The sequence below is a fragment of the Choloepus didactylus genome, chromosome 8 (assembly GCF_015220235.1).
Source record: "Choloepus didactylus isolate mChoDid1 chromosome 8, mChoDid1.pri, whole genome shotgun sequence".
In the NCBI taxonomy this organism is placed as follows: domain Eukaryota; kingdom Metazoa; phylum Chordata; class Mammalia; order Pilosa; family Megalonychidae; genus Choloepus; species Choloepus didactylus.
In genome coordinates, this window is record NC_051314.1 from 38,832,573 (window position 1) to 38,859,599 (window position 27,027).

Consider the following 27,027-nt stretch of genomic DNA (forward strand, 5'->3'; position numbering starts at 1 on the left):
GTCCACTTGGACCTTGATTAAGTCGGTTTTGGAGCCCCTCCAGATGGAGGATGTGGAGGAGAATGATGATGATCTGGTGGACTTGGAGGGTGAGGATTCTCTCCCCCTTAAGCCACGTTCTCCGTTGCCCATGGATTGTTTTCCCTCCGCTCCCCGCCTCAATTTGAGGAGCTTCCATCACCTCCTCCTCCTCCCCCACCTGTACTGGGAACAAAAACCTCCCAGCTATCTTCTATTCAACAAGACACTTTAGATTTGGAATTTTGGGAACTAGTCAGCTACATCCTTAAGAAGAAACATGAATTAGGAAGCAAAATATTGGTCTCAACCTTAATGACCTGGGGGCTAGTTTGTACTGCCCTGTGTCCCCTTCAATCATCCATTCAGCCCAGGGCTCCCCCTGAGGAGTCTGAAAAAAAAAAACAATGTAATTAAGAAGGAGGAAGATTGGCCACCTCCATCTCCTCCACCTTTGCAGGACGAGCAACACAAAAAACAAATTCCTATTCTTAAGAATTCTCAGTGTCCTGTAATGGAACAATGTAACACCTAGACAGTCCATTAATCCCTGCCAAAAAATTGTTTATTACCGTTTCAGAATGCACTAACTAAAGTGTTTTAAATATTTAGCATTGTTCTAACAAGTTTAATTTTAATGGTAATAGCATGTTGTATAAAAGGTATAAAGAATTTTTTCTAATTTAAAGGAAAAAGAAAATAGCTTTGTTCTAAATAACTGATTGTTTAAGAATGTAGGATGAAACCTAAATGAATACAGGAAGTTGCAAAAGGTTTGTGAAGTGGGAAATTTATTTCTGTAGTCAAAGTTAAAAAATAGATACAGAAAGCTGTAAAAGGTTTGTGGGAAGAATTATTTCTGTGGTCAAAGTTAAAAATGGTAAAAACTAGTAATAACTGCTTAACAATAGAGCCTCACAACTTAAAGAAAAAAAGGTGGTTTTATAAAACAAAATAGCATTAAATATTCTAACCTCCACCTAAAGCAGTAATTAATATTCAATGTTGTATGTATGTGCCTAATAATTCACAAAATATACTCCTGCTGCTTTACTATCAACCCAGCTTTAGACAGAATTTATTGGGAAACATGTCGAGGGACTAAGTGTACTACTGTTGAATGATTCCTATGGAATAGTCACTGACTGGTCCCCTAAGGGGTACACAGTTCAGAATTGCAGTGGTACGAATGAGTCCTGCTCAGCACATGAAAAACTAAGATGGCATATCAGCCAATATAATCATACCAGTGTTGTCACTAAGTTACCACATCCCCTTATTTGGCATGGTCCCACCATGGCCCATGCTAGGTGTGGGCCCCCCTCAAGATACTATTTGAAAAATTCCCTTGAGCTTAGAGCAAGTTAAGTTATGGAATGGCACTTATCGCCACCACACAAATTATTTGTTAGAATTTACATCTTTCCTTAATTTTACCATACAAGCTTGTGTTCATGACCCATATGTCTTTTGAGTCGGTAATTTATCAATTAATATGCCCAGTAAGGAGGTAGTTTGCACAGCTAATAAAAGCTGCCACTTATATACTTGTTTGAATACCACTTTCAATAGTACCAACATTACGGTTCTTGTACTACTTCAGAGAAAAGGCATATGGCTGCCGGTATCTCAGTCAAGATCGTGGGAGTCTTCTCTGGGCATGCATGTCCTGCTTACTATTTTTCAAAAAATAACCAAATGTACCAAGCGCTTTATTGGCATGCTAATTGTGCTGATTTTAGGCACTATTGCAATAATTACAGTAGCAGCGGTAGCAGGGACCGCCTTGCATCAGAGTATTCAGACAACAAAATTTGTACAACAATGGCATAAGAATACCAGTCGGGCATGGGGAGAACAGTTGAGAATAGACAAAGAAGTAATTAATCGCCTGGTGGATTTAGAAAATGCTGTGTTATTGCTGGGAGAGGAAGTCCAGAATATACGCATGCAGCTGCATTTAAAATGCAATTAAAATACATCTAGTTTTTGTATTACTCCCCACGCTTACAATCAAACAGCCACGTCATGGGAATCAGTGAAATGCCACCTGTTAGAACATAAGACAAATCTCAGTATTGATATTAATCAGTTACAAACTAATGTGCTTGCAATGCAACAAGCAAATCTGCAAGTTTTATCCTCATCAGAAACATTTGCAAGCATTACTGATGGAATCCAAACTCTTAACCCTATAAATTGGGTTAAGAGCATAGTTGGTGGTTTTGCGGGGGATTACTTGTTATCTGCATTATATTAATTTGTTTATGCTTAGTCCTCAGATGCACGAGACAAACTGTTTACAAATTAATGCAAAAGGAAACAGCTCACTCAGTTTTCTTCTCCATGCAAAAATAAAAAGGGGGAAATGTGGGAAAATGGCCTGAGCTTGGAATACGTCCTTGACATACTCAAGGGTGCAGACATCGGAACACCAAGTCCTGCCCAGACGGAATACTGTCCAGGGCAGCACCCGCATTGTTTATGAACGAAGCGTGCAAGTCTCGAATGGCCTGTCCCTGACTTCCCTATCTTGCTAACTTCCCTATCGTGCCTTCTCCGGCCTGTTAGTAACTCCTCTATTGCCTGTGATAAAATGAAGCTAATAAATATGATGTGGAACAACCAGAGGCACTCTTTGCCGACTAGGCTCTGAGACCCCTGCTCCCATCTCTGCTGCAACTGCTATTCTGTTTGTTAAGTTCTGCGTCACCTCCCAACAACAACCCAGTCTCAACTTTTTTTTTTTTAAATTAAAAAAAAGACCCAGCCTACCACTCACTTCTCTTAACACTTCACACTTTCCCACCCTGTGTTCAAATGTTTTAGGGAGAATTTAAATGCTACTTCTATGAAGTCATTATTGTCTCCCTCATGAAATGAAATAACCCTCACTTCTCCTGGATTTCTGTCTCCCTCTTTTGCCCTATTATTTCTTTTTTATTAACCTCATGACCATTTACCCCTGACTCATGCCACTTACCTCTTTTTAGCCCATTAAGAACACAAGTTCTAATAAAGAGTGTCTAATTTCTCCATTTATTCAAAAGATTACCAAGGATGACATTTTTGCTAAGACATGTCCTAGATTTAAGGCACAAAAAGTGGCTTTCCACCTGCAATGAAGTTTGCTAAATGTTCTAAAGCTTCTGTCATGTTAGACCAGTTAGGAAAAAGAAAAGTTTCCTTTCTTTACACCCAGGAAATGAGCTTGTGCTAAAAAAGAAAAAAAAAAAAAAATGAGCAAAAATAAATTAATGTAAAGTCTAATTAATAGCTTTCTAAAGAAGTTTATGTTTCCTGGGAGATAGACGCAAATGCCTAGAAATAGAGATCCTGTCAACACTAGAGCTGGCAGTTTGTCTACACTGCACCCCACCCAGCCTGAGGGGCTTTAAAATGGCTTGTTAGGATAGATTCCATCTGGTGAAAATGGCAAGAAAATGATGCAGGATTTTAGTTACAGAGCTCACAACGCAATCGCAGCCAATTGGCAGCAGTGTAAATTCAAGGTTTCTCTATTTTTCTCTCCCTTTTCATAGGCTGTGGAAAGTTCTAAATTTTAAAGGGCAACAGAGCTATATTTCAAAGTGGACAGGGTAAAATTCTACGCACTCCTATCTACTCCAGACTTAAGTAAATCCTTCCCGGCAAATTATAATATAGCAGAAAGAACAGTTTTGAATACCTATACCCTAGGCTGTGCTCTCCCAGGAAGCATGAAGAAAGAAAATGGTTGAGATGAGCAATCCCAATTTAATAAAAACACAGAACAGATCTTCTCAGAGTATTATCCTTGGACAATCTGAATCTGTATCTCCCTAGAGCCTTAAGAGAAGTGTAGATTCCTGGGCTTCATCGCAAACCTACTAAGTTGGAACTTCTGATCATAGAGTTAGGAATATGAGCCCTTAAACAGCTCCCTGGATGATTCTTGGACACTCTCAAATTTAAGGATTCCTGAGGTATGGGTATTGAGAGGGTACTAAAAGATTCTAGAAGGAATCTTCATTTAAAAATTGGCTTTTTTTTTTTAATCTTTGTTATTTATGGAAGAAACTGTTATTGAAATATGAATTTAGATAATTGTTCTTGTACTCTCAGAATTTAAAAAAGCATGTGGTGTATATAACCAATTACTTTTGGGCACCCTTGGGCACATTCATGGAATGAATATGTTAAAAGTAACGTATTTAGTTGGCCATTAAAGAAATTTAAAAATCAAAGAAGTCACTTATTCTTGGCTAAAACAATGGATGTGAGCTAAAATCCTAGAAATGAGTAGGGAATTAATTTTCAACTTTTGAAGGGCTCAAGTTTATTAGCATTTCAAAATGACTTCAACAGTAAAAATATTTATTATTCTTTGGCTGAAAGTATTATTTGTAATTAAGTTGCTTGGCTTGGGAAAATTTTGTGAACTCTGTAGTGAATTATGTCAGTTAGTTCTAAATTTCTAGTATTTCAAAACAAATCCACAATTCTCTACACAAGAGGGAAAAAATGCTTTTTGGCAAGTACTCCTGTCCAAATCACTTTAGATTCCAAATCTTTGCTTTACTTATAAGAATTCTTTTCTGTAAAATGTGTATGCTAGTTCAATTTCCCCTCCGTTTTTTAACTCTAACTTAATTCTCTTTAGTGAAATTCCAAGCAGATGTCAGAATAACTGTGACTATAACAAAAAATATATATATACATGGGTGTGAATGGCAATCAGGTCATTTTGGATACAGACTTTTTTTAATACAGTTTTATTGATATATATGCACATACCCTACAATCACCCACAGTGTACAACCAGCCATTCACAGTACCATCAAATAGTTATGCACTCATCACCAGAATCAACTTTTGAACATTTTTCTTACTCCAAAATAAATAAATAAATAAAATAAAAGTAAAAAAGAATACCCACAACATTCCATTGCCCCCATCCCACCCTTGTTTTCCTTTAGTTTTTTGCCCCCATTTTCCACTCATCCATCTATACACTGGACAAAGGGAGTGTGAACCACGAGGTTTTCACAATTACACAGTCATGCCATGTAAGCTACATAGTTATGCAATTGTCTTTAAGAATCAAGGCGCTGGGTTGCAGTTCAACAGTTTCAGGTACTTCCTTCCAGCTATTCCAATACACTAAAAAACTTTAAAGGGATATCTATACAGTACATAAGAATGCCCTCCAGAGTGACCGCTCAGCTCCATTTGAAATCTCTCAGCCACTGAAACTTTGTTTCATTTCACTTCCCCCTTTCAGTCAAGAAAATTTTCTCAATCCCATGATGCCATGTCTAGCCTCATCCCCAGGAGTCATCTCCCATGTTGCCAGGGAGATTTATACCCCTAAGAGTCAAGACCCATGTAGTGGGGAGGGCAGTGAGTTCACCTACCTTGTGGGCCGAGAGAGAGGGCCACATGAGAACAACAAAGAGATTCTCTGGTGGAGACGCTTAAGCACAATATTAAGTAGGCTCAGCCTCTCCTTTGTAGCAACAAGTTTCACAAGGACATGCCCTAAGATGAAGGGCTCATCCTACCAAACTCTCAGTCCTCAGTGTTTGCGAGAGCACCAGTAACTACCCAGGCGAGGAAGTCCAGCATTTCTGCATTTTTCCCCAGTTCTCCAAGGGTCCCTGCAAATATATCCTCATTCTCTACCCAAGTTACTTTGGGATGTATCAGAATTTCACACTAACCTGTACAAACACATCATATCTCACTTCCTATTTAAAGTTCCATGTAATTATGGTGTTTTAATAAACTGATCATACAAGTTAAATTATTTAGTGTGCTACAGAAAATACAGATTCTGCACCAAATAAACATATCTTCTTCTCTCAGTCTCACACAGAAGTTGAAATTTTAAGACACAGTCAATATGATCCTTTACCCTTTGATCTGATTTGGATACAGGCATTTTGTATAAACAAAATGCCCAAGTTCATTGCAAAATTTCATCTACATTTGAAAAAAAATATTTTGTAGTTTGGGGAAGCAAGGAAAAATATCTTTTACATGCTATCAGACCTTTTATTAAACTGTTCATTTTGATTTCAGTGTGCAAAGACTATTTCAAAGGGCTTTAGACAGTGATTTGATACTGTTATCTCATATGGCCCCGCCAATCATGTTTCCCAGGCAGAACTGAAGAGTGTAAACTTGTATAAAATTTTACTTTGGTATTGGTCTTTCTCTTCTGACTAGTAACCCATCTTCAGTAACAACAATCACACACGTGTGTACACATGGACACAAATACACACACATGCACGGAAGACTGAAATGTAAAGGATTCTAAAAATAAGAACTTCAGGATCAGTACACACGGTTAAAATGATGTGGTAGATATCACTTCATAGGATCCTCATGGTATAAAAGTCAAGAATGAGAAAACAAACTGTTCCATTTGGACTTGTGAAGAAGGTTCGAGTGTATGACATTTCTAAGTTCCAAATATAGGGCTGTTCTGAGAGATGATTTAATCCAATATCCTAAAACACCTTTTTTTGCTTAGGCAAATGACTATTTCATGTAGAAAATTCCTCTTCAGTGTCCATTAAGTCTATTTTCTTCAGAAATCATGGCTGGAAAGATGCCTATCATTTAGCAAGTCATCTGGAACTAACCCCAAACAACAAAGTAAAAGATCCTGATTTAGAAGCTCTATTTTCTAAAAAGAAAATTAAGGGTGAAAATGTCTTTTCCTCTTTAAATGTTTCCCTGGCATCCTAAAACCCAATCACTGTTTATTTCACTTCATTCATTAGTAGTACATTAAACACAAATTATGACACATAGACAATGAGTGGGTTTATTACAACAAATTGTTCTTTGACAGACAGAATTCGCTGAAGAATAGATGGGAAAATAGGCACCTAATTGGGTTCTTATGAACTCTGGAGTACACAACCTCTTCTATGACTACTGTATCCCTCATAGCACCTTGCATGAAACATCATAGTTATTTGTAAATGTTTGCTTATTTGAATTGGTATTGATCTAGAACAGAGGTATTGTGAAATTCTCTGCTTAAAAAGGTGCTTCAATGGCCATACTATTAAGACACACACAAACACATGCACCCTCCCCCCAAAAAAAACTTCCTCCAATATTAATTTCCATTCAGATTATCTTAACCTTTCCTGTTATTTTTCTCCACAAATGACAGCTTACATTTAAGTCATCAGCTTTATTAACATGCGATTCTAAATCACTTACAAGCAAAGTAAGTAGCCAAAGACAATGATTATTTGAAAATCTTTATTCCCCTCAAATTTGCTGAAATATTGAACACTGACAGCTACTTGGCATTGAAATCCACCCCCACCCCCAACACTCCCGGAGCCTTGCATTACACAGGTTCTTTTTTCCTTGTTTGTTTCTTCTTTTGTTCATTTGTACATTTATATATTATTTATTTATATTTTCACCTGGAAGAAAAACTAAATTAGCACACATACCAAACTGTAGAAGCCAATTTCATCCTAAGAGAGGTGAAAATTAGTGATGAGAGATTTTTTAATGGAAAAAAATATTTGATATTTACTTCTTACTGCTAGCAAGTCTCCTTTTTTTAAAAAGTAGATAAAAACAAAAGGTGTCAATAATAGAGCCTTTCACAATAAAATTTCAATCACATTGTTTCTGCTTCCCTAATTTAGCAGATAGAGATATGGAAAGATGGACTGTCTTACAAACAGTACAGTTTATTTCTGCAGAATCAATAAATGAAATTCAGTGGTTTCTAGAATCTCCATTACTATACAGAAATATGTATTTTGTTTGGTTTTATTTAAAACTTACACAAAAGAAAAGTAGGTTTCTGTTACACTTCTTCAGAATCTCTGGCTATTGTGGTCATAAAATAGTACCAAGCATTCTTTAAATTTCCTTAAATAATTTATTTCTTAAGACCTCAGTTAGGAATGTTATTCTTTTTTAATAGAAAAAGAAATAGCATCATCCAAAATTATGACTATGGAAAATATGGATGTGATCTCTAGCCAGGAACATGAATGGCACTTCCAACAAGAAAAGAGGGAAAAAAACATTGTTATATCACACCCTAGCTGTTTCTCAAAGCAGATCCCCCAAGAAAAAGTCAGGTTGCAAGGTTGAGAAATAAAAATAAATAGCTGGTTGAAAAAACTTAAGAAACAATGAGATATAACCAATAGCATTTACATAAATTAAAACTGAATTCATACTCAACATACACATTTTACAAGAACACATTCAAACAAAAAGATATACATTGACTACATTAAAAGCAATGTCTATGGGGAGGGGCATGAAAAAGCAGAATGGCATATATATATATATACACACACACACAAAGGTCCTTGCATGGATAACACAATCATCCACAAACACCTGAGATCCAGCTAAATAAACAGTCAGATTACTGATGTCTTTAAGCTGTGTTTTTGGGGGACTTTTCATGAACCAGCTTTTCATTCCAACTCCAGTAAGACCACCTTCTTCTCCTAGCATGTTGCCCTCTTATTCTTTCTGATAGTAGTGATAATATAAGCTTTGATAATTGCTTATGCTCTAAATTGCATTGCACCTGATCTTCAAAACAACCTAGTGAGGTAAGTATCATCATTGTCCCTGTTACAAACACCTAAGTTCACAAGCTAGTTAGGCCCCTGTTCTGGATTCCTGCTTACTCTGTACACTCCAGCTGCCACTGAAATACCGTGTATAGTTAAAGTTAGTGTTAAGCCTAAATTATATACCATCATTGGTTGTTTTTTAAAAATTGTTTAATCTTCCCCTCCAGTGAGGATACTACTACATGACTATTTTTATTTAAAGCAATTCTGTGCTAATATATCTTAAATTATTAGTACAGAGCTCCAGGACTCAATCCTTCTACCAAAACAACTGTTAAACAGAGAGGAACTATCTGAAACAACTATTTTGAAACTCTGGAGCCCAGAAGAAAACTTTACAGCATCTAGTGGAGAGTGGGAGGAAGAGTCTGATAAATTAGGGAAAAGGACTGTAAATTACTCTGTGTGCTGGTTTAGATATATTATGTTCCCCCAAAAAGAGTCATGATCTTTTAACCCAATTTTCTTGGGTGGAAATTTTTGATTGAGTGTTTTCATGGAGATGTGACTCACCCAACTGTAGGCAATACATTTGATTAGATTATTTCCATGGAGGTGTTACTCCACCCATTCAGTGTGGGTTTTAATTAAATCACTGGAGTCCTACGAAAGCTCACAGACAGAAGGAGCTTGGTGCTGCAGCTGAGAGAGACATTTTGGAGATGGCTGTTGAAAGAAGACTTTTGCTGATGCTTTGGAGATGCTAGCCCAGAGTTTGCTCTGGAGGAGCTAAGAGAGGACAAAATGCCCCAAGAGGAACATTTTGGAGAATGCCACTTTAAAACACAACTTGGGAGCAAAGGAGGAAGATGGCAGCCATGTGCCTTCTGAGCCGAAGAGGTGTTCCAGACACTATCAGCTGTTCTACGGTGAAGGTACCCTATCGTTGATGCCTTAGTTTGTACACTTTTACGGCCTTAGGACTGCAACTTTGTAACCAAAGAAAACCCCCTTTATAAAAGCCAATCCATTTCTGGCATTTAGCATAACAGCAGCATTAGTAAACCGGAACACTCTGTGTGATTGCTGCTGTCACTTATCATCCATCCTCACAACAGGACCCAAGGGGTCCAGCCCCAGGCTAGATGCTAGTGGCAGAAAGGGACATAAAAATCCTCTTCCCCCAAAACAGGGGTGGGCATGGCTAATCACTGATCATGGCTTTTGATTAACAAATTTGGATTGCTGGGTTTCAGTTCTGAGGGCAGCCTCTGTTTCACCCCATCCTAAGCAGGGGCTAAAGCAGGGGAGATTTAAAGATGCAGCACTCCTTCAGGGCTTCAAGGGTTGTTGGCAGAAGGGTTGTATTTAAAGCCAGTCTGTACCACTTCATGGATCCTTGGCCCTGTTTTGGCTAGAAAAGACAGACTTGGTAAAGTCTTTCCTTGCACAATCCTCCTCCCAGAATGTGTCCTTCTGGTAAAAGCAACATGAGACAACAAAAGGAGTATAAAAAGCTATGGAGGCAGACAGTCTGGGACAAAGATTTCAGACACTTGGGACACAGAGATCTGTCTCCTGGGAAGCAAAGGATACAACCAAGCTCCTATAAACAGGGGAACTCCAAAACAACTAACAAACAAAATCTCAGTTCACAACTGAGGCCCAGTAAGACAGGGAAAACCCTGCACACTGCATTTGCCTTAGGCAGACCTGCCCGATAGGAGGGCTGAAGATCAAGAAAATCTGTTTTATCAGCAGCTGATTACAAAAGCAAGAAACAGATGTTCAAGGGAGTAAATCCCAGCTTTAAAATTTTAAAATATTAAAATGTACAGTGTGCAATAAAAGAGGACAAGACAAACAAAGAAACAGGAAATGAGGGCCCATCAGAAGGAAGAGGATAAAAATACAAAAACACCAATGAGGAAGAAGAGAATGTGGACATGCTGAACAAAGCCTTAAAAAATTTTTTTTTAATGCTCAAGGATATGAAGGAAATTACAGAGAAAGAACTACAGGATATCAGGAAAACAATGAATGAACAATATGAGAATCTAAGCAGAGACAGAAATTTTAAAAAGGAATCAGCCAGAACTACTGGAATTGAAGACCACAATAACTGAAATGAAACATGGAGGATTTCAAGAGCAGATTGGAGTTGACAGGAGTAAGAATCAGTGAAATTTAAGATGAAACACCTGAAATGAGTCAGGCTGAGGAGCAGAAAGGAAAAGGAAATATTAAAAGCAAAAATAGCTAAGAAAGCTATGAGGCACCATCAAGTGCACCAACGTATGCATCATGAGTGTCTCAGAAGGAGAAGAGAGAAAGGGGAAGAAGCAATAGCTAAAGAAATAATGTCAAAGAATTCCCCAAACTTAGAAAAAGATGTGAATATGCACATCTAAAAATCTCAAAGAACACCAAGCAGGATAAACATGAAGAAAAAAATACACCATCATATACTGATTACACTATCAAATGTAAAGGACAAAGAGAGAGTTCTGAAAGCTGCAAGAGAAAAGCAATTTGTTACATATAAAGGAATCCCAATTAGACTGAGTGCTTATTTCTCATCAGAAACCATGGAGGCAAGAAGGCAGTGGGTTGAAGTACTTTAAGTGCTGAAGGAAAACAACTGCCAGCCAAAAACTTTACATCCAGCGAGACTCTCTTTCAAAAGTGAGGAAGATATTAAGACATTCACAGAAAACAATCAGGGAAGTTCTTCAGGCTGAAATGAACAGACAATAGACAGTGGTTCAAAGCAGCATAAAGAAATAAATACACGGAGTAAAGGGAACCTCTTCTTACTCCCTACAGGTGCTAAAATTCAACTATATTCCAACAAATAGACAACCAACATGAAAAGGTCAGATTCTTAGAAATACGTGGACAACCTAAACTAACTCTAGAAGAAATAGAAGATCTAAACAGATCAATAACAACAGATTGAATTAGTGTGTTGGTTTGAAGCTGTTAGAAAGGAAGGAGTAAAACTTTCACTATTGCAGATGACATGGTCCTATGTATAGAAAGGATCAAAAAATCTACAACAAGGCTACTAGTGCTGATAAACGAGTTCAGCAAAGTGGCCGGGTACAAGATCAACATGCAAAAGACAGTAAGAATGAGCAATCTGAGGAGGAAATCAAGAAAAAAATTCTATTTATAATAGCAACTAAAAGAATCAAAGATCTGGGAATAAATTTAACCAAGGATGTACAGGATCTGTACACAGAAGGGGAAGGGAAAGGGCCACAGAAAGGAGATGAGAGAAAGAAGAAAACTCTTTTCTGGAGCAATTGAACAGCCACAGAGAGAAAGTCCTGTGGATGCTGATTTTGGTGGGGTTCTCTGCAATTAAATAGCTAAGTTAATATCTGTCATTCTAGAGAAAAGCCGAGAAGTGACATTGATTCTTATAGGCCTTCCAGTAAGCTTATTAATGCTTCTCTTTTAAATATGAAAGTTCAATAAAGCACCACAAAACTATGAGAAAAGCCTCCAAAATGAAAGACTCTAGAGGTAAAATAAAGCCAAGAGATAAAAACAAATCAGAGGAAACAAAATTATTGCAGGAAGCCAAACAAACCTCACACCAGCACCAAAACCCTATAGTTAATAACCTAAGTGAGATAAGAGAACATAGTAAATACATGAAAACAAAAATGGATAATGCTTTCAAAAAGGAACAAGAAGAGAACAAGCTACCATATATATGTTGTATTGTATATGATATGTGGTATAGTGAAATTTAAAGTTCAGAAGATAAAATTAAGGAAATCTCAAAGCATAACAAAATTTTGAGATGGGAAGTAGCTGAGATCAGAGAATTAGATACTCTAAGCAGAGGGTCATTATCTAAGACTTATAAAAGAACAGAAAAAATCTAGAAGGAGAAAACCATTGGCTGGACTATAACGACATGAACTTCCAAGTTGAAAGGACTCCTTGAATGCCAGGTAGATGAGTGAAATATGCCCTCTCAAGGCAATTGTTGTAAAATTTCTGATACATGCTACTACATGGTTGAACCTTGAAGACATCATGTTGAATGAATAAGCCAGACACAAAAGGACAGATATTGTTTGATTCATGATTCCACTAATAAAAAATACCTAAAAAATGCAAAGTCACAGAGACAGAAAGTAGATTACAAGTTACCAGGGGCTGGGGTGGGGAGAATGGGGGCTCACCGCTTAATGGGTATAAAATTTTTGTTTGAGGTTGTGAAGAAATTTCAGTATTGGAAGGTGGTGATGATAGTACAATGCTATGAATGTAATTGTACTACATTACATTAGTAATGTACTAATTACTGTACATTTGAATTGTACACTTGAAAGTGCTTAAAATGTGTGTGTTACCACAATAAAAAGTTATTAAAATATTCAGAAACTGAAGATAAAAAGAAAATCTTAAGAGTTTTCAGAGGGGAAAGAGAGGTCACATTTTGAGGGCAACATTTTCAACCACAAATCTTGAAGCTACAACACAATGGTTTCTTTAAATGTCCTCAAAATTTTGAAGGAAAGTTATTTCAAATTAGAACTGTATACAGTCAAAGTATCAGTTAAGTGGATAGGCTGAGTAAATGCTTTTTTAAACATATGAGTTATCTAAAAAGAATGTACCTCATATGAACAGGAAACAGAATATATGTCCCAACACTGCTGCTGAGTGACACAAAAAGGAGGAGAACACAAGATCCAGGATGTAACAAGGGATCTATCATAGGAGATGAATGAAGTGACCCCAGGAAGACAACAATTGCACAGACCCAGAACACAGGGTTGTATCATCCACAAAGTTTCTTAAAAGTAGAGTACATCTGCAGAGAGGGTGTGATATTTTTTGTGTTAGTTTTAATCTACAATTTAGGGATCCTTAGTACCTTTGAAGAACACTCATAATGAAGATCCACGGCATGAATTTTTTCAATGCCTATTGCAAATAAATATTTGTTATGTGAGACACAATTGAGCTATACTTACATTCATAAAAACATAACATCTCCTTGTAAGTTGTAATGGAGGATGCCCATGGCCCTCATAACCATGAGGCCACTAAAATTTACCATACAAACTAATAATTATTATGTGCCAAATTAGCTCAGGTTGGTTTGCAACAGTATTCAAACTAGATTGAAGCAGGAGGATGTGGAATTCCAGAGGAGAAGATCCCCCGGGAGAGAAAATTAGTCCTAATATGTCTGATTTTATTTATCAAGCATTTTTATAATGCTTACCACTGTTATAAGCACTTTGAAATATTAAAACATTTAATCCTCACAACACCGCTAAGAGATAGGTACAATTATTATTATTAACCTTAATTTACAGATGAGGAGACTGAGAGAAATAATAAATTACCCAAGGTCACATACCTAACAAATGGCAGAGTTTGATTCAAACCTAAGCAAGTCAGGCTTTTAACCACACACAATGATGAAGCAGGAAAAATTCTCAAAAGGATTTTACAATTGTTTTGAAGATGTGAGGAAATATTAGTGAAATATATATTACATATATGTATAGGTATATACACACATATACATACATGTGGTATAAGAAAGGAAATATAATAATTTTGCACTATTTGTTTTAACAGTAAACAATATTTATATTGCCTGATAAAGCACATACTTAATATTTACTTAATTACAGTGGTGCCATGACTACATTAGGAATAATTTAAGGGAAGCATGGTTGTGGACAGGCAAAAGTAGTAGGATGCAGCAAGCCTGCTAAATCCTGATCTCACATAATAAAAAAACGGCAGATGCTTAAAACTAATAAAACAAACAAAAAGAATACAAGGAGGAATATTAGAGAGCATACTAAAAGACATCCTTAACAGTGTTGAAAATACTGGCCACTTGGAAGTGCAATTTATACTGAATGGGGTGTGTGGGTGACTTGTTTTCAATATCAGTTTTATAGTAGTTTTGATCTTTTAAATGCATTATTACATTAAGTATATTATTTTGACAAAATTAAGTGTTTATATATAAACAGCCATATATATCACTATTATGGTGGTTCCTTTTAAATTTTTTAATTATTTGGCACAGGTTAGTCAAATAAGCTTAAAATTGATCTATTAAGAAAAAAATATTTCTTTCAGCAAAAGCCTAGTCAATTGTAAATAAGCTAAGCTCCTGGGAGCACTCCCACAATCACAGCTAAAATACACCTATCAGACACATAAGCCAACAAATCTGAAATTCTGCTAGAATTACATGTCTTTCATGCTCTCATGTGTTGCCTCCTCTTTTATAGTTCACAATAAGGAAATAAGTGAAACTGTGGAACTGTAACCCATAACATTCTTTGAAATTTGGTCTCTAACTACTTGTTACATTGCACTTGGAAAGTTATCACTTCTATGCATATGTTATATTCTACAACAAAAAATATGATTTAAATAAAATCTTAATGATCTTTAGGAATGTAACAAGCTCAATTCCTCAGCATGGGACAGTTTAGCAAAATGTCCTCCCCTTTAATAGGAAGAAATTGAACATAAGCTCATAAGCAAATAGGAATCACTAAAATGTGCTAAAAGGAAGGAACGAGGTTAAAACAACAACTTTACTTCCTCTGACTTTGCAGAAGAAATACTCTCAGTTAGACAGAAATGCTGACTATTTAGATGCTGTGCTGGAATAAATTTCTGGGCCTCATTTTTCCCAAAATGAAAAGAGGAGAATTTTGAAAAGATGATCTGTAAGTTCTCCTTGAGCTTTAACTTTTATTCGCTATAAAATCTTTCTATTCTCATCCAACATATTTACCTTCATTATTTCATTTCATCTTTAAATTACCCTGTCTAGCAGTCAGGGTAGGTGTGTAGGGGTAGATTTTGGATTATGATAGTTAAATGACCTGTGTAAGTCATGAAAGAAAATTCAAACTCACATTATTTTTTACAATATATCCAGGGATATCTGCAATGCTTCTACTTACATGGTTATTCTTTCAAATTGATACATGTACCTTATGTGTTTATTCGTTTATTTATTGAGTCAATAAATATTTATTGAAAACCTACTATGTGCAAAGGCCAATGGACTTCTAAAATATTAATCTGTCATTAGAGAAAGTGCTAAAGCCACATCATTAAGCCATAAGTTTCCTTTGTTTCTCTTAGTAGAGTTGGAAAGAACTGGGCATTAATTCTTGTAACAGCTCTCATGACCCAGACATTCCCATCAACTTCTTAATTAAATCTACTGAACTTGAGCAGTTCCAGTGAAGAGCATAGGTCTCAGTCCTCAAGGAAGTCATAATCAAAGGAGGATAGACTGGATCATTATAGGAGAAACCAAGTGTATGCTTTCATTCTGGAAACCATGACATCTAAACCCATCAAACTTTGTAGATGGTTATTTTATTCACACTCTCTCTCCCAGGGTCCTCCAGGGTCTTTCAAACATGACTGTTATCACATCCTCATAAAGTGAGAGGGAAGACTGAAGAATGACTCCCAGATTACTGATTTGGGAGACTTGAAAAGTCAATAGTGTTATTCAAAGGCATAAAATTACAGGAGAAGTTAGAAGGAAAGGAAGACAGTGTATTTCATTTTAGACATATTCTCTTGGCACATGGAATAGGAGTTGCACAGAAAGGAGATATATATACACATGGGAGTACAGGTCTTGTTCCCGAAGTTGGGTTGAAAACATAGACTCAGGAGTCATTATAACTGAGGAGAAGGTTAAAGCCATGGAATCATGCAGAGGACGTATTCAGAGTAAAAAGAGCTAAGAATGGAGAACAGAACCTTTAAGAGCTGTAATTGCTTCACACATTTTGAAAAACTTGTAGAAAGAGGAAACAGAGAGCTTTAGGATTTAGACTTCTCTCTAGAAGTTGCCAAAAAATGGGAAGAAAAACGGAGAATGATTCAGAGAAACTAAGAGAAATATTGTCAGGTTCACAGGTCAAGCAAGCTAAAGATTTCAATAGATTAGTAAATACAAAGATCATTGCTGATTTTCGTCAGAGCAGTTTTGGGGAAGTGGTCGAATTGGAAACCATATTTTGGTGGGTGGGATGGTGAATAATGGGAAGATTAGAGACAGCCGGCACACCACTCTTCCAATGAGGTTTGTTTTTTATTAATTTAAATTCTCTCTTTATTCTGCCATCTAATTTTCCTCCAATAAACATACAACATTTGTGCAATGGAGCTAAAAACTGACTAAAATCAGTTTGGCTCAGAAAGAAAATTAAAATATAAGGGACTAACTAGAAGGAATTGTGGAGATTTGAGTATCATCTGTTGTTTATATCCTGAGGATTTAGAAAAAGAAGAGAGAGAGAAGGGGAAATGGTGTAGAGAGAGGAGATAATTGTTCTGAGAAAGCAACTAACACTTGGCTATTTTCTGAAAATAGAATGTGATTGTACTTACAAGGCTACTAAGAAATTATTTCTGCATCAGACCTTAGTCTATAAAAATGCCTAAGCTTAATGCATTTTCCATTTGAGAGTGCAGGGCTAATACCAAAGAAAGGCTGGCATTTCCAAAATCATTTACAACAACCTGAGACCAACCCTGTGAGGTAGACCATTACTTTTTTATAGACGGTTAAAATGAACTCTAATTGACTTGCCTATGGTTAGGAGGGCAGTAAAGGTCTTTTAGACTACAGTGCTATCTCCTCTTACTCTGTGATCTGTGATAATATTTATGTGACCAGAGTTGAATGGATCATATAAATTAAATTTCTGACCCCCAGAATATGACACAGTTCGAAAAAGAAAATGACTATAATGAATCAACTGTTATTCTTTAAGAATTCTTTAAGAATTCTTCATGCTAATGTCTGAAAATGAGAATTTTTTGGTTATTCGTCTTTTCTCAAGAGGCATAATAATTTTTCTCTCAAATATAAAACCTGGAAGACACATTCTCTTGGACTTCTGTGCAAAAGAAAAAACTGCAGGGCAAAGAAGGTCTTGTAATGGACTAAATGCAAACCATGTGTTATGATGAGAAAAAGTCATCCAATTTTAATTATTATGAAAGAGAGTTTCCAGTAGCAGATAGAGGTATAATAATTATTTCTAAAAAAAAGAAAAAAAAAGTAAAGTACTATCTTTATTTAATGCCAACATCAAGTATTGCTTCCTAGACTTCATTTTTTTAATTTTTAAATGTATTTTCTATCTTTGCCCTTAATCAAACATAATATATTTAAGTAAAATTCCAGCATCTGTTTTACATCAGAAATGAAAATAAAATATTTCCTTATAAACAAAGGACATTGGTTTTGTTTCTTTGTATTCAATTTTTAAAAAAAGACCATTTAGAGAAAAATGCCTTAAAATCTCTTTTTGTTAAACTTGAGATCAAAACTACTGGTTTATCAGGTTTACAACATTGCAGCATCCTTGAAGCTGTGAATATGGAGTAAAAATTGCCCTGAATTATTAGAGGTTCTTGAGATTAAAGTCAAAATTTCTTGTGCTGGGCTGCCTAGGTACCGAGGTGTGTGGTTGTTGGAGGGGTTAAAGCTGGAGTCACTGCTGGATATGTACTGGGGAAGAATCATAGGAACACTACAGCCTAGGTCAAACGATTTCGGTGAACCAGCAGTGACCAATAGAAAGGGAAGAAGAAGAGCCAAGAAAGCTGAGGTAAGCTGTCTTCTGAAGCCCAGTCAAAGTGGAAACAAAACATCAAAAGGTGTTCATGGTGACAGCTTAGGGTAGGCTTTACTTTTCTATTATGAGGCTTGAGAGCATAAAATAAAAATTGCTTTCAGTCAAATATTTTATCTTTAAACTGATTTTTTGCAAACTTCAGACCCAGACACAGGACTCAACGCAACATTCCTGGAGAGCAAGGTAAACTATTTTGCACTTTTTAAAAACTCTTAAAATTAAGAATTCAAAGTTCTGATTCATCAGAGGCAGGGTTACAACTTCAATAACTAAAGCAAATTCCTATTCTGAAAGGAAAAAAAAAGCATTATGCCTCTGCTGGAAGCTGGCCACAGTGGCATTCTGCATTCGTAGGAAATTTGACAGCTCACAGAAATGCTGCACTTGTCATTTTCAGAAATCAAGTGGCAAAACTGGAAGATCGGCATTTGATAAATAACACTGATTTTATCTCTTTTTTTTTACTTTTATTTTATCATTTCTAAGCAATCAGTAAGATTTATTCTGTCCTTATCAAGTTGTTGAACTAAATGTATGTTAGTCAGAATGTTACTGTTGTCTTTTTTCCCTGTTAGAGTACATCTTTGTGTTCATAACTTTTCAGGTTATTCTGTGGAGAGGATCTATGTCCTTTAAGTGTGTTAAATATTAGTTAATGTTAAATATCAGTTAGTACCAATCTATTCTTTGCAATTCACTATACTCAAAATATGAAATTGAAGGAGTGCTACATGTATCTTAAGTGTGTTTTTGTTTAATTGCTTAATTTTTATCAGTCCTAATAATGCCTTTGTTGAACACAATACTTACATAATTGTGAGATATATACATAGGTAATCAAAAGTTATGGCTGAAAAACTTGTTTCTGCATTTATAATATTAGAAGTCTTCCACCTACCCCTCATCCAAAATAAAACTTACCTGAGACAAAATAAAACTTACCTGAGAAGTAGAGTAACAAATTAGCAAGGGATTAATCACACATTTTTCTTCAGATCTTAGAATGTTTCTCCAAATCGAACTTTTAAAACTTTCTTTGATCTCTCCAGTTTTTTGGTTCAAGGGCCAAAGAGTCTGGGAAATTTCATCCAGATGTTCTCCTCATTTATGTGTAGAAGTAAAAGCATATGCCTACCTTTTAGGAACAATACAGATTCTCAGTTTGAATTACTAAAAGGTCACTTTATTGTCCTATTGAATTCAACTTCTGGTTTATGTTAACACCCTTCCATTAAATAGCTTGAAATGGAGAAAACACTCAGAACTGTAATAATTTGCTTTCCATTTCTCAGCTTTCATTTTGATTGGGTTAAAACCAGAAAATTACAAGTTACCACTCATCTTCATTAACTCAAAAATGGTGAATCAGTTTCAGTGTTTGCAAAACGTTTTACATATCAGGTCTACAAAATAAATGTGTGTTGATTGGTATCTATGTATAAAATGTTCAGTAAATAAGACATTTTTTACCTCTCCCCAAAAGAAGCAATGTTTATTGATCATTTTGATGAATGAAATTTTCTAAAAATCAAGATCATCTAACATCTAACTGCTCTGTCCCCTTTTTCTAGGTGTTATAATGGCAACCACAATCTGTTTCATCATCTGGATACTATTCATAACCGGTACTGTATGGACTCGAAGTGTGAGGCAGGTCTATGATGTGAATGAGCCAGATTATCTGACTGAGAATGACTTCGATTGTCCCAGGGAATGTTTCTGTCCCCCCAGTTTTCCTACTGCTTTATACTGTGAAAATCGAGGTCTCAAAGAAATTCCTGCCATCCCTTCAAGGATCTGGTATCTTTATCTTGAAAACAACCTGATAGAAACCATACCTGAGAAGCCATTCGAGAATGCCACTCAGCTGAGATGGATAAATCTAAACAAGAACAAAATTACCAACTATGGGATTGAAAAAGGAGCCTTGAGCCAGCTAAAGAAGTTGCTTTTCTTATTTCTGGAAGATAATGAGCTAGAAGAGGTTCCTTCCCCATTGCCAAGAAGTTTAGAACAATTACAATTAGCCAGAAACAAGGTGTCCAGAATTCCTCAAGGGACCTTCAGCAATCTGGAGAACCTGACCCTTCTTGATCTGCAGCACAATAAACTCTTAGATAATGCCTTTCAAAGAGACACCTTTAAGGGACTCAAGAACCTAATGCAGCTAAATATGGCCAAGAATGCCCTGAGGAACATGCCCCCAAGATTACCAGCCAATACAATGCAATTGTTTTTGGACAACAACTCCATTGAAGGAATACCAGAAAATTATTTCAATGTGATTCCTAAAGTGGCTTTCCTGAGACTAAACCACAATAAATTATCAGATGCAGGTCTCCCTTCAAGTGGTTTTGATGTGTCTTCAATTCTAGATCTTCAACTGTCACACAATCAACTCACAAAGGTACCCCGGATTAGTGCTCATCTGCAGCACCTTCATCTTGACCACAACAAAATCAAAGGTAAGTAACCATCAGATGTGTCTCTGACTAACATGCTCAAGGTCATTAAACTTATTCTGTATCTTCTTTAAGAATATCAATTGTGTTCTTTTGTGCCCCCAGTTTTTTTAAACATATTTCCTATTTTCAGTATTAAATTTTGTCTATCCCCAATTTTAGTGAACCAACAAGCCCAAATCTCCTAATTGCAGGTGAAAAGTGGACTGTAGTAACCTACAGAGGGCTATTATTTACTAGAGAAACTACTCGTGTCTATCTTCTTTTACTCAGAGGAGGTTGTGGTATTTCTCCCTCTCACAGGTTGACTTAGTACCAGGCACAAACAGCCTCAGGAGTAGTAATGAATTAATAGGATTTCAGACACACCAAGGTGGAACCTCTGTCCTAGATGATACAGACAGCTACTGCCTGAACTTCCCTAACTGCTTTAGATCAGTCGGTTTCTCAAACTTTACTGTGCACAGATTGATGACCCCACCCCCAGAGTTTCTGATTCAGTGGGTCTTGGGAGGGGTCCCAGAATTATCATTTTCTATCAAGTTCCCAAGTGATGCTGTTACTGCTGCTTTGGAGACCAAGCTTTGAGAACTACTATTACAGTTTAAGATTTTGCTCAATTGAAATAAGAAACAAACCGAATTTGGCAACCCCTTAGGAGCTTAGTAGCAGTTGAGAGAAGGGAAAAGTCAAGCATTTGATAAGGGAGAGAGGGGATAACATTTAAGTGTCAAGAGACTTGGAGATAGAGGTGCCATCAAGAGAGAAAGTGGCTACAGAAAGAAGTGATTGGAAACTTTTGAGTGAAATGTGGTAAACATCACAATTACACCTGAGAACAGGATAGATCTGATGTAGAGGTGACAATATCTTGGTCCAGCCACAGAGGTACAATGCCCAGCCTGAAACCTGTCTGTGCATCTTCAACCTCAGCGTGAGTTCTTTCAGGCAGATGATCTTGGGGAGATTTCCACTGAATAACTTTAGAAAATATAATTAATAAGGTAAGATTCATTCTGAATAGTTGTAAAAAATTTTTTTCTTACAAATAATTTTCTTTAAATAATTAAAGAAAATGTTTATAAAGTTGTGCTGCCTAGTTACTACACACTAAAGTTTCTGTTAAGCAAATAATCACATAAGCTTACCATTTATAAGAATGGCCTATTTTTCCACTGGGTACTACTCAGTTCTTCAAGATTTATGGTTTTCTAACAGCACACTTGAGCATTAAAACCCAGGAACTAAAAGACAGGCTGCCACCACAGCAGTTATTTTTCCATGGCAGTGGACAAATGATTTAATGCTAGAGTAAAAAGCAAAAAATGAAACAGAAAAATATTGTTAATAGATGAATCTTGTGTATGTTAACAAGAGTAACAGCCAATATTGACGAAATACACGCATTTTTCCTCAGTGAAAGTTCTGTGCTTTATTAACCAAGAAATAACAAACTAAACTGCAAAGCAAAAAAGGCATTTATTTGGGGTCTCAGAATTGCAATTTGCGGAGCACAGATTCATGAGGTAACAACCCAAATCGTGTCCCATCTTGGCACTTCCAGACCAGGGTATTTTAAGAAAAAGAGTTGTTTTTTGTTCCTGAATATTTGGGGTACTCTGTCCTTCAGGTTGATAGTTTACTGAGTTATTTATTTTGTGGTTTTTGGTATCCAGATGTCCTTAGGGTTTTGAAGAACATTGGTGCTCGAGGCTTTGCATAGTTTGGCAGTTTGCGATATCTGGCTGAGATTTGCTAAGAGTAACTGCTTAGCAAATTTAGTAAATGGACTGTCTCCATTTCAAATCTCTTAGCCATAGAAGCTTGATTTTGTTTTCTACTTTTTACAGCTTTTACAGGTATATGCCTGACAACAAAGCCCCACAGACATTTGATGTGGAAACTTATCTTAAAATGATTACACACCAAGCCTTGTTTGTATTTCCACTCTGAGAATTTAAGAACAAGGGTATTTAAGGGTGACTTTTTCAGCATACAGTTGGGCACACATGCCAGGAACTTATGTAGTTATGCAAAGAAGACTATGACTCTGCCCTTGGCTAACCCACATTTTAGAGAGTTTTCAAAGTGTTTTGTTGTATATTACTAATTTTCAAGGGTTCTCATATTTTGGTGTGCATCACAATCCCCTGTTAAGTTTGTTAGAACATTTGCTGGCCCCACTCATGGGGTTTTTGATTCAGAAGGTCTGGAGCTTAGTCCAACAATTTAGTTCCCAGATGGTAAGAACCACGTTTTGAGAACTACTGCTTTCATAAGAACCTAGTGTGAAATTCTGAGGCATTTCTGAAAAAGGAGAAGCAGAGGCTCAGCAAGGTGAGATCTTTGCTCAATTACAAGAGTAAATACAATAGTCAGGATCTGAGCCCGGGCTTCTCATTTTAAGACCAGTCAAATTTCCACTCTTACAGTATAGTCACAACACACTTTTCTTCAATCTCCCAATTTAAGACCTTAGAAAAATTTCTGTCAGTTGAGGTAAGAATAATATTAACAATAACAACGTCAATGAAGAAAAATCGATATGTTAACTTCTTAATGTAGATATCCAACATGGTCATCTCTGTATTCTAAGAAAATAAATGTAAAATAAGAATTTCCCCCACTGGAATTATTGGCTTATAAGTGTATCACACTGGGTTATGATAACTGTTTAAGTACTTACTTATTCTTGCCACATAATTTACTTTAGTTGTTAATAAAGTGGTTTCCAAGAAACGTGTCTTTTATATGAAGAGACTCAAAATTTTACAGGATAGTAAACTTTTCTTATGTAAAATTACATAAATACATATGTATCACTTCTGAGCGTAACTGGCATTTTAAATTTGGCAAATATGTATATGATAACCCTTGGTGTTCTCTGAGGAAAAAAACAAAATTAACTTATGAACATATAGTTAAATTTTAAACACTTGTTTCTCATATTCCACTTATTCAGAGGTACATTGATTATGGGGCATGAGGGTGATACAGAGATAAGGAGACAACACATTAAAGAGAACCCATTCTTTCCAGTAGGTGAGAAACTCCTTGTAGTGAGGAAAGACGACTAGCCAGGGACTCAGCTCAGTGACTTGTTTCCTGAAATATCTTGCATACATTATCTTACCTTTCTGAAGCACCGTTTCTGCAATGCTGAGGTGGGGAGAACTGTAACATTGCATCAAAAAGCCTCTGTGATTTATAAGGTAATAATGTATGTGAAGAAGAACCTTATAAACACAAAACTGCTATACAAATAAGAGCCACGGTTTTTATCAGGTTGAAGTTACAAAAAAGCTTATGGTCAGAGCAATCAACCCTCCTGCAGGCATAAAATCATTCAATGCAAACTGAATCTACATGTGCCAATAGGACAGAGAGGAGAGGCATGGTCCAAGGTAGGAGCCTAATCTGGGAAGGTCTTTTCCTTGAAAGAGTTTCTAGAAGGGATTTCAAGGCCGTATATGAATGCATGGTTGAAGTCTGCTATTTCAGTTTGACTTTATTTGGACAGAGAATACATACACTTCTCTGAATTTTTGTCTGTTTCATAGTTCTTCTCTCCTGAATGCTCTTAAATCTCAGTATGGTCACTGATGCCAAGGGCTCTAATCCAAGGAAGGTGCATGATTTCTTATGCCCAAACCACCTGAAAAGGCTGATGGGATATTTCTTGACTGAGTTCTTTGTAATTCAATTCTTAGCAAATGTTTCCTTTCCAATTAAATAGACTTAAGTTTGGAGATGCAGGTTGCTTTCTGTAAGCATTACATGTGTAAACTTACATTAATTGCACTGTTGCTTTTTTTTTAATTGTCATCCATACTCTGTTAATTTGAAATTGTGAATCTTTTATAGTAATTTTAAGCATTTTCTCTTATATTAGATTGATTTTCCACCCATTTGTTTTTCATTTCCCCTTCCATCCAGCCAGCCAGGTAGGTGCCTACCCATTCTTTCAGCACCAGCTCTGAACTGTCATTTCCTCCTCTACTTCTCTAATTACTACTTGTCTCATGTTATAGCAATCTAAACATGTCCTATCTCACCTGAAAATTTAGAGGACAAGGGATATATCTTATTCACCTCTGTTTCCATCATAGCTCCTAAAAATATTTTATTTCCAGTGCTCTGTGCTCTGTACTAAGTGTAGCAGAGCAGTCAATGAAATTACACGTTGCACATTTTTTCAGTGTTACTTTTATAAAACCTCTAACCTACACAAAAATGGTTTGTACCTCTGTCATCATAGAACAGTAACTAGGTCATCCGGAGGACTGTTGCAGTGATTTTTTTTTTTTTTTTTTTTTGGTTTTACCCCTCTAGTCTCTCTTGTGTTCTGATTCATTCATTCATGCTATCTTTGTCTCCATAGATGTGAATGTCTCTGTAATATGCCCTACCCCTACAATACTGCCTGGAGAGCACGATTCCTTCATTTACGGACCTCATCTTAGCTACCTCCGTCTGGATGGAAATGAAATCAAGCCACCAATCCCAATGGATTTAATGACCTGCTTTAGACTTCTTCAAGCTGTCATTATTTAAACACATTCTCACCAGTCAAGAATTGGTTTAATGAGTTAATGCTTTCTGGCATGAAATTTGTTGCCATTCATTAAGGTGTAGGACAAAATCATTACATTTCCAATCACTATCTGCCACCATTTTCATTTGTGCAGTTTTTAACTTTTTTTTTAATTCAAAAATGCTTTTACCATAGATATGTAGCATAGCCTTATTAATAAAAAAGACACGGAGTTAAGATAATCAACTCAAGGATAGTTTTTGTTGCCTTTTTCCCATTTTACTAATTAACCCTAAGGGATGTAATTGCACTGTTACACAATAATAGGACATGTGTTTGTATATGTTCAAAAATATGCAGACACTACATTTACAGTATAAATACAGTAATAAAACAGGTGGTAGGAAGGTCTGCAAAATGGAAAAAAGAGATATTTGTCATAATTTTATGAAATAATTAACTGCATATTGCCAAGTACTTTAGTAAGCACAAGTTTAGTTATTCATGTACTTCATAATAAGAGAGTTCTAGTCATTTAATACCAAATAACAAACAAAAGTCATCTCTAGTTCACTACCATTTCTTGTAACTGTTCTTCTTACATGTATTACAGTGTACTCTAACAATTAACCAAGTCCTAAATTTTACATTTATTATAATGAATTTCTGACAGAATTTGATGGTCTTGACACTTGATATCCACTTGAATTGCAAATTGTTTTAGCTGTTATATTTGCCATGATTTTGTGGATTTTCAAAATAAAAAGAATGAATGCTTTCTAATACAACAGAAGTACAATATTTATTTCAAAGGGATTATTCACAGATTTTACTATATTTTAATACAAAAGTGTTATAAGAACAATTTCATTTTTCTAGGCATAAATGTATGTAAATAAGCTTTCCTTCTTTACCTTGTTTTCTCTTTTCTTCCATTAATCACAAATACACAATTTATCCTCTAATCACTTAACATAACACTACCAGTTTTTCATGAGTTACAAAAAACAAATGAATTGCACTGTTACTAAGTATACTTTAATTATAGCATTCTGATTTTCAAAAACATGCCACAACAATCAATATTCCCACCATTCTATATATTTTCCAAAGAACATTCTGAAAAATCCTATGAAATGTTGACGTATTTCCCTAAAAGAAATGATTCTCTGATCATGTAAGTTTGTGAAACACTGGGTTAAAGAAAGTCAAACAGGTTACTTTACCTCAAAACTTCTCAGAAACTTAATATATTGTCCTATAATGTGAATTCCCAAGAAGAGAATACAATGTGTAGAATGGACCACTTATTTTCATGCCAAAACTTATTTCATGAAGAAAGAACCTATTAACATAACAGAACACAGTTTGAAAAATGTTGGCTGAAGGCAAGAAATCAAGTAAATGGACATTAAGAAAATCAATCTTAGTCTAGAATAACTTTTTGTAAAGACTTCAAAGCACATAAATGAAATTATGAAAATTATTTCATATAAAATGATGTCATAAAAATACAGGTAATAGATATTTTCAGAATGGAAAAAAGAGTATTTTGAGGGAAACAACTTTAAATTTTGAAAACTTGCCATGTGAAAAGGCAAAAACATATTTCAAGAAACCCCAAAAGTGAAGAGTATATAACACATGAGTGAAATTTACAAAGAATCATATTTCAGCATTAGCTAAGGACATGTTTTCTAGCAGTTGTTCAGAGTTGCTCACCAATGAAAGCAACTTTTCTTCAGGTTAAGTTCTCCATTACTGGA

At 35.9% G+C, this 27,027-nt stretch overlaps 1 protein-coding gene across 3 annotated transcripts in view; it reads left to right on the forward strand.

Moving 5' to 3' along the window:
* KERA (keratocan) overlaps positions 1–26,005 on the forward strand; it is a 61,300-nt gene extending 35,295 nt beyond the window's left edge. For 2 of the 3 annotated variants that reach the window (XM_037848317.1, XM_037848318.1), the window contains exons 3-4: positions 19,837–20,730; positions 25,109–26,005. In XM_037848317.1, coding sequence (XP_037704245.1) covers positions 19,837–20,730; positions 25,109–25,281 — 1,067 coding nt within the window. In that variant the 3' untranslated portion in view covers positions 25,282–26,005. Of the gene's footprint in view, positions 1–18,407; positions 18,449–19,836; positions 20,731–25,108 lie in introns of all 3 variants that reach the window. The other variant, XM_037848316.1, reaches the window with a different exon arrangement.
* The last annotated feature ends 1,022 nt before the right edge of the window (positions 26,006–27,027 follow it).